This window comes from Haemaphysalis longicornis, unplaced genomic scaffold, assembly GCF_048455015.1.
Source record: "Haemaphysalis longicornis isolate Haplotype H1 unplaced genomic scaffold, Haemaphysalis longicornis Haplotype H1 scaffold_4, whole genome shotgun sequence".
Classification (NCBI taxonomy): domain Eukaryota; kingdom Metazoa; phylum Arthropoda; class Arachnida; order Ixodida; family Ixodidae; genus Haemaphysalis; species Haemaphysalis longicornis.
In genome coordinates, this window is record NW_027526361.1 from 15,742,491 (window position 1) to 15,757,601 (window position 15,111).

At 49.8% G+C, this 15,111-nt stretch overlaps 1 protein-coding gene across 7 annotated transcripts in view; it reads right to left on the reverse strand.

Annotated features, from left to right (window-relative positions):
- Positions 1-1,402: 1,402 nt before the first annotated feature.
- Positions 1,403-15,111, reverse strand: part of LOC144178302 (proclotting enzyme-like) — a 439,300-nt gene continuing 425,591 nt past the window's right edge. For 6 of the 7 annotated variants that reach the window (XM_077706045.1, XM_077706048.1, XM_077706043.1 and 3 more), the window contains 3 exons: positions 9,049-9,326; positions 8,792-8,937; positions 1,523-1,707 (listed from right to left, as the gene is read on the reverse strand). In XM_077706045.1, the coding sequence (XP_077562171.1) occupies positions 1,546-1,707; positions 8,792-8,937; positions 9,049-9,326 (586 nt within the window). In that variant the 3' untranslated portion in view covers positions 1,523-1,545. Of the gene's footprint in view, positions 1,708-8,791; positions 8,938-9,048; positions 9,327-15,111 lie in introns of all 7 variants that reach the window. The other variant, XM_077706047.1, reaches the window with a different exon arrangement.

Below are 15,111 nucleotides of genomic sequence, written 5' to 3' on the forward strand. Positions count from 1 at the left end.
GCGTAAAATGTGTCTTGCATGGGGTGTGCTGCACAGACCGGCCTCGCAGAAATGTTCTGGTTCGATGGCAGGAACATGGTGAAGCGTAGTTTACTAATCGGGGACCCTGTAAGGTTGATTGCGTATTGCCGAGCGCTGACAGGTCGCCGGCACTGAGTAAGCGCGCTTGTACTATAGAGAGCAGCTGTGTACTCAAGCGAGCCATGTTCTAGCCTTCATTTGTGAGCGACAAGAGTGCACACCATCCCCCTCCCTCCCGTATGCCGACCTTCCACCGCAGAATGCCGATGATGATGATGCCCAGGACAGGTCTTCGCTGTATATGCCACGGCACGTTTTCAGTTATGATCATAAGACACCGTCAGGTGTTCCTGGGAACATACGAGAGTAAACCACAATTGGCAACGACTTGTGTTGCGCAGAAGTTTCCCTATACACAGGTGTCTGGCTTCCTTCACAGCTATCTTAAAAGAAATGCCTTGGTTTCAATCTTTTTGCTAAATCAGACAATGCATGGTGCATTGGGAAGGGAAAATTTGCTTTACAAAGTAACCTGAAGTCCGAAATATTAAAGGTGCAGTTGGATCAGGTGGTGCTAACCTTGCACGATATGCTTGCCGTTGCTCTATCGGACTGCCACCCGATCCTTCCGAAAATATCGCAGCCTTTACAAGAGTCACTGACTTTGCTAACTGCAACTGTTTAGATGAATATGACGCATTTCCGTGACGTCCATATGCGTTTACTGAAGTCACCAGCCTATATACGCCCACTGCAGGTCAAAGGCCTCTCCCATGAATCTCCAATTTTTCCGGTCCTGTGTTAACTGCGACTAATTTATCTCCGCAATTTTCTTGATCTCATCTGCCCATCTAACTTCCTGCCGCCCCCTGCCACACTTGCCTTCTCCAGGGATCCACTCTGTTACCCATAATGACCAGTGGTTATCTTGCCTTCGCATTACATGCTCTGCCCACACCCATTTCTTTTTCTTAATTTCTACTAGTATGTCCTTAACCCGCGTTTGTTCCCTGACCCACTCCGCTCTCTTCTTGTCCCTTAATGTTACACCTATCATCTTCCGTTCCCTTGCTGGCTGAGTCGTCCTCAATTTAAGTTGAAACCTTCTTAGTGAGCCTCCAAGTTTCTACCCGTAGGTGAGTACAGGTAAGATGCAGCTGTCATACACTTTCTTCTTCAGGGACAATAGTAGGCTGCAATTCATTATCTGCCTGCCGAATGCACTCCACCCCATTCTTATCCTTCTAATAATCTCTGCCTCATGGTTGGGATCCGGGGTCACAACTTGGTCCGGGTTTTTGAAGTCAGGCCACCGTAAACCAACAAAAAAAAATACATGGTGTTTTTTTGGAGGGGAGGGGGGAAAATGGCAGGAACCATCAGCGGGCATAGGCAGTCATATATAGCAGCCAATCCCATGTCGGGAATAGAGCGCTGGGATGTCTTTAAATGGCCAGTAGCTGTTTTCCAGCCCGATCGAGTGAATTAAAACCAGAAGGTGGAATGAGGGAACGGCGGCGGTGTTTATTTTATGCCCATTGCGTTGCGCAGCCAGTCCAGGTATGAAGAGACGCGCGTGTAGATGCCCGGAAATCCCGGCGTGGCGCAGTCCTTTCCCGACGACACGATGCCGATCACGTAGTAGCGGCGCTGGTGCGGCAGCAGCAGCGGCCCGCCGGAGTCGCCCTGCACGCATGCGAAGAGGCGAAGTCTGCCGTCAGGAGAGAGAGGAGCAGCGTCCGCCGGACGTCCGCAGGACACAGCCGCCGGACACAGTTCTACGAACGATTCTCCTCCTGAGTAAGCTGCTCGGCGCACCCAGCGGGCCCAGTGAATGGGAAAGGCTGACCCCGAGCGAGCCCCCGGGATATCGTCGTCACCGCGAACGTCATTACAAGACAGGGCGTACCTTTCGCAGGGAATAACCTCGCCCGGCGGCACGTGGTGGGGATTATTCCTCTGGAAATCTTCTTCCACTTAGGGGGCTTTCTGAAGGTATTTTAACCGCGGGAACACCGCGGAAGATGCGGGTGCGCCGAAAACAAAGCCGCGTATCTGCAAGCTTCGCTGCAAATGTCGTCGAAAAACGATAGTCTTTTGCCGCCCTTGCCACGTAACTGATTCTCTTCTCTGCATCGCACACCACCCTCGTTGTTCTCCAACTATCTCGGTCCTCCCATAATAAACGCAATCGAGGCTCTCTGAACACGATTCAATTTTCCCGCGTTCCCACAGCTGGCGCGCCATCCATTGGGACCTCTTGGGCTTATACTGTGGGGAAAGGCATCTCTAGTCACGATATGGAGACTTGAGCGCAAGCCCTTTTTTATTTTAATGTCGAAATATTAGTCTTAATGCCTTTTTTTGTTATCGCAAAAATTACGCTCACATCCATTTCTAATAAAAGAACACTACTACTATCAGTGACACATTTATGCTTTCTTCAAATGCGTATGTCTGGTGTCTTGTTTTTGTTGAATAATCTTGCAAAGAATGAAGTATGTTACCAGATTTAGTGGTTTGGAAATGTTTTGCATGTATAAATGTCTCGTTCGAAATTTGTTCAATCTTTTGGCCGGACGGCTGTATCGAGGGACAGACGGACATACATACATACATACATACACGCATACATACATACACACGTGCGTGCGTGCAGACAGACAGACCAGAAATGTCCGCGTTTAAGCAGCCCAAGCAAGAGTTGTCCTTAAAAAGAGAACGACAGAAGGAATTATAACACCAACATACCGGGAGTCCTGAAGCCAGCCCGAACGCAACCCTTCTGTCGTAACCACAACAGTCCATGGAAAGAGAGAGAGAGAGAGAGAGAGAGAGAGAGAGAGAGAGAGAGAGAGAGAGAGAGAGAGAGAGAGAGAGAGAGAGAGAGAGAGAGAGAGAGAGAGAGAGAGAGAGAGAGAGAGAGAGAGAGAGAGAGAGTAAACTTGAGTAATGGGGAGAGAGAGAGAGAGAATAAACTTAGTTAATTGCGAGCATATCGGTGCCTGATGGTGAGAGCACCGGCCCTGTGGGGGCATCCACTGGACCGGGATTCCCTGGACCTTGCTGGCTGCTCGTGCACTCTCTATCAGTATGCACTGGGTCGAAAGGTCATTCGTCGCCTCCCATGTTACCCACGCACAACACAATGGCATGGGTGGCACTAGAGTTCCTAATTAAGCTTCTTCAATTCTCTACGTTTCACCTGTGAGCTGACCTTAGGAACACTCGTAACGATCTCCCAGCCTCAATGTAAGCAGCAAGTTCTTCAATGACTGCCACATTGATAGATGCAGAGCCCATTTAATTTTGCGGTTCGGCATCCGTTCCATTGAGCTTTCGAAATAGCGCGGGCCGCAAGACGCGACTATTGCGATATTCTGTTCCGAGATAATTACGAGCCCAACATTTCTGGCACGATGAAGAAATTTAATGAAACGTGTTGCTATTCCGGGCCCCGGTCCTGTACGGAATAAAAAGATGCCAAACCACCTTTATTTACGGAACGCATGCGTAAACTGAGCCAAAGAACATTTTACGAGAACAAAAAAAGAAAAGACGTGGGTCCTGTGGTAAAAATTACGCATTGTTGGGGCTTCAACCCCAGTTCCTGTCCGTATTGTAGTTACTTTAGCGCATTGTTCAATCATGCAACCTTACCAACTCGGCCGATTTTTTTTTTTTTCATTACTTATTGAACTCGCCCAGCTTTCCTTGCTACTTTAGGTTTTTGAGGCCGGACGGGGGAGTTTTATTAGCAGTTGCTAAAAAAGGATAGAAGGAATGTTACAAGAGAACCGCTAGGGGCGCTGGATTCGCACAAGTAGTGCCGGGCATGTACACCTATCTGGAAACGGAATGCCGCCGGCGATTGCCATGCCCCTCTTATGACACTTTTATGAACACGCTTATGACGTTCTTATTAACACTCCTATTACCCTCTTATGACCCTCTTCTGAACACTCTTATGATTCTCTTATGAACACTCTTATCACACTGTTATGGCTCTCTTATGAACCGACCGATACGCAAAAGAGCGGCACAACCTAATGTATAGCAAGCGCCCTTAGTCTAACCATGCATAAGACGCATGCATAAGCGCATAAGACGTCGCGACACACATAAGCGGTGAGGATTCTCGACAATGAATGGGACAGCATAATGTTTCGCCTGCATTCAGCCGTATTTGCAGGACGGCTTACAGTCGCAAAACATCAAAATACCTACACCAGGGTGACGGGACTAGCCACTTTGGAGGGCTACCGATTAATTTGCACCGCGGGAGATCTTAAACGTGCGGAGAATTTTTGACACACGGGCTTTGTTGTCTCTCGCCTCCATCATAAAAACGGCCTCTGAAGCCGGGATCGAACCTGCGTCATCGGCCACAGCAGCGCAACGCCTTAGCCACTGTACCACCGCGGCGGGCCCGAACAAGCGGTGCGGCATACTATCTTTCATTTTCTTTTATGGACACCGGCCTGTGCAAGCAACTGGTCGTGTACAAGAGAACAAACAACACTATTTTTGTTATGTTGCTAGGTATTTCTAACGTCCTGATTTCTCGGTTGCCGGATAATCACGAATGCATATCATGGTGAAAACAGCGCAACGAAAGACGAAAACAGAGATGGGGCAAACGCAAACACGGCGTTGTATTCCTCTTTCCTTGCGCTGTTTTCACTATGGACGTACACCAACTTGGCCAGTTCGCCACGCACACGAGTGCATATCGACTCGTAAAAGTTACAATCCATTTAGAGCGCTTGGATATATTGATTAAACATCGACAGATTAAACCGGCAAAACGTTTCCAAGTGAGGTGACTGTGTGCATCCAGAACTATGTCTGTAATCAACTCCTTTGTAACCGTCCATTCAGTGCTGGCAAACTGCCATGCAGAAAAAGGGACATTTTTTTTTTACTATGCAGTACCTTAAACGTTGGGATCCGGGGTCACCACTTCCTCTGATGCAGAACCATGAACCATGAGGCAGAGATAATTAGAAGGATAAGAATGGGGTGGAGTGCATTCGTCAGGCATTCTCAGATAATGAATGTCAGATAAGAAGAGAGCGGAGCGGGTCAAGGAACAAACGTGTGGTAAGGACTTATTAGTAGAAACTAAGAAAAAGAAATGGGTGTCGGAGAGAGAGAGAAAAACTTTTATTGAGCGACTGGGGTTAGGGAAGCGTGGTGGCCGCCGGTTGGAGGCCGGCGGCGACGATGGCAGCTCGTTCCACCAAGGCGATCTGAACGCCCGGGTCGGAGATACCCAGCGCACCCTCCCATTGCTCGTCACGGGTGATTAAAGGGAAGGGATTGGATGGACAGGCCCACATAGAGTGGGGAAGTGTGGCGCGCTGGCCACATGCGGGGCAATGAGGTGAGGGGTAGAGGGAAGGGTGGATGTGATGGAGCACCGCCCTGCAGGGAAAGGATTGAACCTGCAGAAGTCGCCAGGTACGCGCTTGCTCATTGCTGAGCTGGGGATGCGCCGGGGGGTATTTTCGGCGGGCGAGGCGGTAATGTGTGAGTATGTCATGATACGCAATTAGGCGGTCTCTGGCGGATCGGGCCCCGTGGTAAGGAACTAGGCTGGCTCCCGCTCGGATTGTGAATCCTCGAGCCGCGTCATGGGCCGCCTCGTTCGCCCCGAGTCCCGAGTGCGCCGGGGTCCATAGCAGTTCTACCGGGGAAGTTGGAGGATTTTGAGAGATAATTTTGAGTGCCAGTGGCGAAATGAGACCACGGGCGAAATTTTGAACGGCCGTCTTTGAATCAGAGATTACGATCATGGGGGTCGGCCTTTGTGACAGGGCGAGCGCAATTGCCGCCTCCTCCGCCGTGGCAGGGCAAGGGGTGCGAACTGTAAGGGAGCATAACGGGGGGTCGTCCGGCCGATTCACAATGGCCAGAGCATAAGCATCGCGGTGACGGTATTCTGCCGCGTCAACGTATAAAATATCTGGTCTTACAGGTAGGCGTCGCTGAAGAGCCTGCGCTCGTTGCATTCTGCGTCCCGCATGATACACAGGGTGCATGTTGCGTGGTACAGGACGGACTACAAGTCGAGCGTGAATAGCGCGAGGAATGGGGTATTTATGAGCGGGCAAAGTAGGGGCACGAATCCCGAGTCGGTCTAGGATGTGCAGACCGGTTGAGGTAGTGGATAGGCGGGCTATTTGTCCTGTCAGGTGCGCCTCCACAAGCTCCTCGGCATTATTGTGGATACCCAGACGGTCTAATCTGGCAGTGGAAGAGTACAGGGGTATTTGAAGTGCCGCTTTGTAGGCTTTTCTGATAAGGCAATTGATTTTTTGAAACTCAGCAGCACTGGCATGAAGGTAGGGGAGGGAGTATGTTATTCTGCTGATCACGAAGGCCTGAATGAGTCGCGATCTCTCACTCTCACAGAGCCCATGCCGGCGGTGGGTAGTCCTTTTTATGAGACCAATTGCTTGGACAACATGCTTAGTTAACTGGGTAACGAATTGTGTATTGGATCGATTCCGTTGTATAAGGAGCCCGAGAACTTTTAGTGTTTGAACTTCCGGGACCGAATAACCACTAATATAGATAGAGATATCTGACGTTGTGCGGGCTGCTCTTTTGGGTGGCAGAACGAGCAGCTCGGACTTGTTAGGAGAACATGTAAGGCCTGCTAACTCTGCTTGTTTAACTACAATATTTGCACCTGTTTGTAGGGTCTCTTCAATGTGCGCATCACTGCCACCTGTCACCCAGAGAGTGATGTCATCGGCGTACATACTGAAGCGTAGACGGAGAACTTTCTGTAATTCTTTGGGGATATTTAGCAAGGCCAGATTAAATAGCATGGGTGATAACACAGCCCCTTGCGGCGTACCTATCGATGGCAAATTCAAGGTGTCTGATGTGATGTGTCCGATTTGGAGGATTGCCGTGCGTTCCGTGAGAAAGCTGCGAACGTAGTTGTATGTGCGCTGTCCCGGGTTTACAGATTCTAATCCGCGCAGAATGGCGGTGTGCGAAACCCTATCAAAAGCCTTAGTGAGATCCAAGGCCAGGATGGCGGCCGAATCGAGCTTACTGGGGGGAGTTATCACTTCGCGGGATAGCTGAAAGAGGACGTCCTGTGGGTATAAGCCGGGGCGAAAGCCAATCATAGAATGCGGAAGCGCGTCTGTGGAAGTGAGATGATTGGTGAGACGCGTGAGGATGACGTGTTCGAGGACTTTTCCCAAACAGGAGGTAAGGGAAATGGGCCGGAGATGTTCGATGGAAAGTGGCTTTCCTGGCTTGGGGATGAGGGTGATTTTAGCGTGCTTCCAATCCCGAGGCAGGGTTCCCTGCTTCCAGCAATGATTAAAGTACGCTGTAAGGGCCGAAATTGAACTATCGTCAAGGTTGCGAAGCATTTTATTAGTGATACAGTCCGACCCCGGTGCCGAGCCGGGTCTGAGTTGGAGGAGAGCCCCCCGCACCTCCGACTCAGTAATATCAGAGTCCAGACTGTCATTGGTGAGACCTTTATACTCTGGTAGGGGCTGTTTTTGACCGGTAGGTACGTATAGGGAACAAATTTTGTCTACGAGTTCCTCATCCGTGCCGGGAAAGTTGTGGATGATTGTGGTGAGGCGGTGATTTTGTTCTGTTTTAGAACGACCGGGGTCAAGCAGGTGTTTAAGTAGGGCCCATGTTCTCTTCATGCCTAGGTTCCCTCTCATTTGGTCACATACTTGTCCCCACTGATCGCGGGCGAGACGGTCAGTGTGATCGCGGATTTTGTTATCTAATTCTGCCAATTTGCGGCGAAGTTTACGATTGTGCTTTCTTGCTTTCCCCCGGCGCTGTATGCTTCCGTATGCCGCCCACAAGTGTTGCAGACGGGAGTCCACAGCGTCTGATGGAAGGTCAGGATCCACCTGTTTGCTGGCATTGCGCGCGTCCGTCAGTAACTGGTGAACCCAGCCTTGGAGGTTATTAGTATCTATTTCAAGTACGGTATTCTCATCTTGAGTGCGAATATGCCTGAATTCATCCCAGTCGGTGATGTATGACTGCTTGGGGTGCGGCTTCATACGCTGAGCGAGAGTGAGCTCAATCTGAATGATATAATGATCACTACCAAGCGAATGGTCCGTGCAGTGCCAATTAACATTGGTGACGTGATGAGTGAAGGTGAGGTCAGGAGTGGAATCGCGTTCGACGCTGTTGCCGACCCTGGTCGGGACGAGGGGATCCGTTTCTAGAGTGAGACGATGCGCTTGTACTTGATCCCACAAGAGGTGGCCTTTCTTGGTGCAGTGCGAGTATCCCCATGCAGTATGAGGCGCGTTGAAATCACCCACGATTAGGAGCATATGTTTTTGAGATTCTTTTTTAGCAAGGGAAAATAGCGCGTGTAATGCGAAGGCAAGATAACCGTTGGTCATTATGGGTAACAGAGTGGATCCCTGGAGAAGGCAAGCGTGGCGCGGGGCGGCAGAAAGTTATTTGGTCAGATGATATCAAGAAGTTTGCGGGGATAAATTGGTCGCAGGTAGCACAGGACCGGGGTAATTGGAGATTAATGGGAGAGCCCTTTGCCCTGCAGTGGGTGTAGACAACCTCATCTATGATGATGATGATGATGGCCTTAAACGTAAACAAGCGAATGCTCTCTCTCTCTCTCTCTCTCTCTCTCTCTCTCTCTCTCTCTCTCTCTCTCTCTCTCATCTACTGCGACACAGCGAGAATTGAAAGGGTTCGTTGGCGTGGCCCGAGACGAACGGCATGGCATACCGACCTGGCAGGAATCCTTGGTGGCGTTGACGTCCCCGGCGCAAAGCTGCGAGTTGGAGATCGGTAGGTGCTGCGCGTACGCCGAGCTGCATTTGGTCTCGTCCCATACCGGTATCTGCGCCTGGCGAAGCACGCTGCTCCCCGCTCCATCTGCGCATGAGCAAACCGCCCAAGTCGGCTTTTAAATGCCCTTCGCCGCGCACAGGCTAGCGTAAATCGTGTGTCCAAGTTTTCTTCTACCCGTTCCGTGGGCCGACTTACTGAACTTGGTGGCTCCCCAGCCGACGATGAAGGCGTTGTAGTCCTTGAGGGATTCGTTGGCCAGCGGCCCGAAGGGCAGGCAGGCGGGCTGCACGAAGCGGTTCCAGCGCACCGGCTCACGGAGCACGAGCAGTGTAATGTCGTTCGCGTACGTTCGCGGGTCGTAGCGCTGGTGGCGCACGACGTCGACTACCTCGGCGTCGACGGGCTCAGTGGGGTCGTCCGTCGAGCTGAGGTCGTGGTCACCCAGCCTCACGGTGAACACATGAGGCGGAAGCCTGCGTGTGCGAGACTCGCGTTGGGCCCGCACTTCTTCGTGCACTTATGGGTCAACGACGGGGCTCAGAGATGGGCAGAGAACGCGAACACACGCGGCGGCACCACCACGCAAGAGCCGCACGGGAAAAGGCCCCGCATGACGCTGCAGCATCACGTACATGGGCTTCGTGGTGCTTCCTTTTTCAGGCGTTTGCTTCCTTCCCATGCTGCGCGTTCGGAAAGACGCCCGCGTAATATTTTTTGGCTGAATACAATTTCTGTGATTTTCCCGTAGCCATATTTTGTAGGTGCATCCGTTAAATAATACGGAACGTTGACGCTATACACGGTGATGTGTATAACTGGTAGTTACTGTCAAATGTTATTATATTGAGGATAATCACTTCGTGGTGCTTCCTTTTTCAGGCGTTTGCTTCCTTCCCATGCTGCGCGTTCGGAAAGACGCCCGCGTAATATTTTTTGGCTGAATACAATTTCTGTGATTTTCCCGTAGCCATATTTTGTAGGTGCATCCGTTAAATAATACGGAACGTTGACGCTATACACGGTGATGTGTATAACTGGTAGTTACTGTCAAATGTTATTATATTGAGGATAATCGCTTCGTGGTGCTTCCTTTTTCAGGCGTTTGCTTCCTTCCCATGCTGCGCGTTCGGAAAGACGCCCGCGTAATATTTTTTGGCTGAATACAATTTCTGTGATTTTCCCGTAGCCATATTTTGTAGGTGCATCCGTTAAATAATACGGAACGTTGACGCTATACACGGTGATGTGTATAACTGGTAGTTACTGTCAAATGTTATTATATTGAGGATAATCGCTTCGTGGTGCTTCCTTTTTCAGGCGTTTGCTTCCTTCCCATGCTGCGCGTTCGGAAAGACGCCCGCGTAATATTTTTTGGCTGAATACAATTTCTGTGATTTTCCCGTAGCCATATTTTGTAGGTGCATCCGTTAAATAATACGGAACGTTGACGCTATACACGGTGATGTGTATAACTGGTAGTTACTGTCAAATGTTATTATATTGAGGATAATCACTTCGTGGTGCTTCCTTTTTCAGGCGTTTGCTTCCTTCCCATGCTGCGCGTTCGGAAAGACGCCCGCGTAATATTTTTTGGCTGAATACAATTTCTGTGATTTTCCCGTAGCCATATTTTGTAGGTGCATCCGTTAAATAATACGGAACGTTGACGCTATACACGGTGATGTGTATAACTGGTAGTTACTGTCAAATGTTATTATATTGAGGATAATCGCTTCGTGGTGCTTCCTTTTTCAGGCGTTTGCTTCCTTCCCATGCTGCGCGTTCGGAAAGACGCCCGCGTAATATTTTTTGGCTGAATACAATTTCTGTGATTTTCCCGTAGCCATATTTTGTAGGTGCATCCGTTAAATAATACGGAACGTTGACGCTATACACGGTGATGTGTATAACTGGTAGTTACTGTCAAATGTTATTATATTGAGGATAATCACTTCTTCGTTGCACAATCAGCTTCTCTCTGCATATTACGCGCTCATTGCATCCCCATGCAATGTCAGATTTCATCAATATTAATTGCTTGAACACCCTGATTGAGAGGGCCACACCATCGCTAATGATCCATACGAAGCCAAAGGCAAAGAAAGTGTAACAACATCACCTTCTGCAGAAAAAGACAGCGTACGCGTACTTGGTGATCCCACCGAAGCAATGGCCTAGCTTAAAACACGGCAGAATGTATCATCCAAATGGGGCCCCACCGGAATACGACTAGAAGGACGCGCACCTTGCGCCGTCGATTGGCTTGATACACCTTATTTTGCCCTTCCCAGAGTGGAATCTTTAAAAAGGCCATAGATACCAAATACAACTTCGTTTAATTTGAGAGCTTCAGTACCCCACTTAGCGCAATTGCAGCCACGAAACACGCTTTTGAACCGAAAGAAACACTAGACGTATTGAACAACTGTTAAATTTTGCGATGCAGTGACATGTTATGGACAGGAGTGACGTAATGATAGGCCAGCACTCAAAACATAATTTTCGGTGTGTTAACTGCACCTTGGCATTGAAGTGATGCGATCACGCGGGACTACAGGCCCCACTACAGCCGTCCAGTTATGGGTCTTTGTTCACGGGCCGCCAGGAGGAGGAGGAATAACTTTATTTTACGCTGGTTAGGAAAGGGTGTAGTTTGCTTGAGGAGGGGAGGTGCCCCTATTCCAGGGCCCCAGTAGCTCTGGCTGCACTCGTGGCCCGTCGTACCAGCTGTCGCTGATCTTCCGGGTCCGAGCTGAGCAACGCAGCTTTCCACTGCTCAAGGGTTGGGTTGTGTATTCGGGGAATGTTTGGAATGTCGGGGCAGGCCCATGTAATGTGGTAAAGGGAGGCATACTGTGTTGTGCAAGAAGGGCATTTGTTCGAAGGGTGAATTGTAGGATACATGGCGTGGAGCCTTCCTAGGTGCGGGAAGGTGTTTGTTTGGAGTTGACGCCAGAATGTCGCTTCTTCTCTCGTTAAGGATTTGTGCGCAGGAGGAAAGGCTTGTCGGGTGAGTCGCTGGTGCTGTAGAATTGTGTGGTATTGCAGCATTATGGGCTCCGGGTAATTATCCTCCAGTGGCGCCCGGGAGGCATGGGCTCGGGCGACAGCGTTAGCTCGCTGATTGCCACGAAGAGAGTCGTGTCCGGGAGTCCATACTATTGTAACACTTGGGAGGTGTTCTGGCGCCTTACTGGCGAGAATGCGGTGCGCTATAGAAGAGACCCTGCCCCTTGCATAGCTCCGGCAGGCGGCCTGGGAGTCGGTGATGACGCGTACGTGTTTTTGGTCTGACGCGCTGGATACTATGGCCATGGCTATAGCTGCCTCTTCTGCCTCTGTTGGACTGCTTGTGTTGACGGAGGCCGAAGCTATCTCCTGCAGGTCTGGGTCGATGACGGAAATTGCCATCGAGGGCCGATGCGGATACTTGGCTGCATCCGTGAACCTCGAGTCTGGGTGACTGCCGAATCTGGACTGAATATATTTGGCTCTCGCCGATCTTCTCCCTGTATGATGCTCGGGGTGCATGTTCCGAGGTATTGGTGCCACGTTGAGTTTTTCTCTTAGCTCGAGGCGTAAAGTCTCCGTCTTCGCGGTGTGCCCTCCAGCGTTGGTTGAATATCCCAGACGACGGAGTACATGTCTGCCGGTAGGAGTGAGCGTGAGACGTTCCCGTTGGCTTATAAGGTGTGCTTCGACATGCTCCTCCACTGTGTTGTAGACGCCTAAGGAGAGGAGCTTGCCAGTTGCTGTGGTGGGTGGTAGACCGAGCGCTTGTTTGTAAGCCTTGCGGAGGACGGTATCAAGCTTGTCCTTTTCGTAATTCTTGAGCTGGAGATACGGAGCTGCGTATACGATCCGGCTGATAATTAGGGCTTGAATAAGTCTCATCACGTCTGATTCCTTGAGCCCGTGATGTCTGTTAGTAATTCGGCCAATCATTCGCATTATTTGTGCTGCTGATTGTGTGATTCGTTGGATTGTGTATCCGCTCTCCCCGTTTTGCTGTATATGCAAGCCAAGGATGCGTGCTCGATCGACAATGGGAATCTCTTGCCCGTCCAAACTCAGTCTGATCTGGGGTTTCTCATATGCGAACCCTCGTCGCCGGCGTTTAACTAGAAGTAATTCTGATTTCTCCGGCGCGCATTGGAGCCCACTCGCTTGTGCGTATTGTTGCACTGTGTGTACGGCGCCTTGCAATTTTTCTTCTATCTCCCCATCCGATCCCGTGTTGGTCCAAATCGTTATATCATCGGCATAAATAGCATGATGGATGCCTTCAATCCCGTGCAGTTTCGATGGGAGCTTCATCATGGCTATATTAAAGAGGGTTGGAGAAAGTACGGCGCCTTGTGGCGTGCCTTTGTTCGGGGTTCTTATGGTGTTTGTGCGGAGATCTCCGATTCCTATTGTGGCCGTTCGGTTCGTCAGAAAGGATCGGATGAAGTTGTACGTTCGTACGCCACAGTTTGTTTCCATTAAATTTTCGAGGATAGTATGATGGGCTACATTGTCAAAGGCTCCTTTCAGATCTAACGCCAAAATTGCCTTGACGCCGTGTGGAGAGGCCTGCTGGATGACTTCCTCCTTTAGTTGTAGCAGAATGTCTTGGGTTGATAGTTTCGGTCTGAAACCAAACATCGTTTCAGGAAAAAATTCGCGATCTTCCAAGTATGGCTGTAGACGGTTCAGAATTACGTGCTCGAGGAGTTTTCCGAGGCACGACGTGAGAGATATCGGTCTCAAGTTGTCTAGGGTAGGAGGTTTATTCGGCTTCGGGATGAGTACTATGTGGGCGTGTTTCCAATCTTCGGGGAGGGTGCCAGATTCCCAGTGTTTGTTGTAAAATTTCGTTAGGGCTTGAACGGAAGAGTCGTCCAGATTTCTTAGGAGTTGGTTCGTAACTTGATCTATGCCCGGAGCTGTGTTGCGGGTGAGAGCGGCAAGTGCTTGTTTGACTTCAGCTACCGTTATAGGGCGGTCTAGTAGTTCGTTCGGTTCCCCTGTGTATTCAGGGTGTGTTACATTTTGGATGTTGGAACCTATATATTTCTTAGTAATCGCATCAAGGATTTCGTCATCAGTTCCCGGGTGTTGATGCACGATGCGCTGAATGGTTTGCTGACGCGCCGAATTGCTCCTGGTCGGATCCAGCAGGTGGCGGAGCAGTGACCATGTTTTCGCTGTGCTCAATGTACCTTGCAGGCCATTGCATAGCTGCTGCCAATTTAGTCTCGTTAACTCTGCGGCATAATTTGCAGCCTCCTCTGTGATTTTGGCTATCCTCACTTTAAGCTTTCTGTTGTGCCTTTGCCGCTTCCATCTTTTGCTCAAACATCTCCTTGCATCCCACAGGTGTAGGAGGTGCGAGTCTGCCGCAGGTGCATCTGTAGTTAGAGCCACTTCTGTGGTGCAGGTTTTTACGTCCGCGTGTATCTGGGCAATCCAATCTTGAATGGATTCTATTTCAGATGTGATGCCATTTCTGGCAGTACGGAAGGAGTGCCAATCTGTAATCTTGGTAGCCCCTATTTTCTTCTTGGTATGGGAGACGGGAAACTGGGTGGCGACAATATAATGATCACTTCCCAGTGTTTCTTCGGTATTCTTCCATTCGGCGTATTCTGTGTTCTTAATTAGAGTTAAATCAGGACACGTGTCTCTAGACACGCTATTTCCTACCCTTGTGGGGTGCTCTGGGTCTGTGAGCGTTGTAAGTCCGTGTTTTTGTATTGTCTCCCATAGGCGGGCGCCCTTGATTGTGGAGACATGGTATCCCCACGCAGGATGAGACGCATTAAAGTCGCCCACGATGATTAGGCGGTTTCGCCCCGTTATTTTGAGTGTTCTGGCGAAAAGGTAATCGAAATAATCTTTTCTGCGGCTAGGAGGGCTGTATACATTCAAAACAAATGCCAATTGCACAAACAAGATTCGGTGACGTCATAGACAAGTTCCCGGATGCGGCTAGGGAGTCACCACTGCTTCACGAGTTTCGTTAATTATCTCCACTATTTTTTTGAAGTTTGCGGTAAATTTGGTCTCATTCCTATCGAGACAAAGCAGTCTTTCTAATGAATCAAACTTGTATTTTGTCTTCATGGCCCCTTTAAGCTGGCATCAGCTGGTTTCCTCCCGGTGACGATTCTGCACGCCGGCTTGCACCTTAACTAGGAGCTGTTGATAACGGTGTGGCCATGGCCAATAGCTTAGCATGGGATATGAATTTAACCTTAGTTATACGGTATTTCT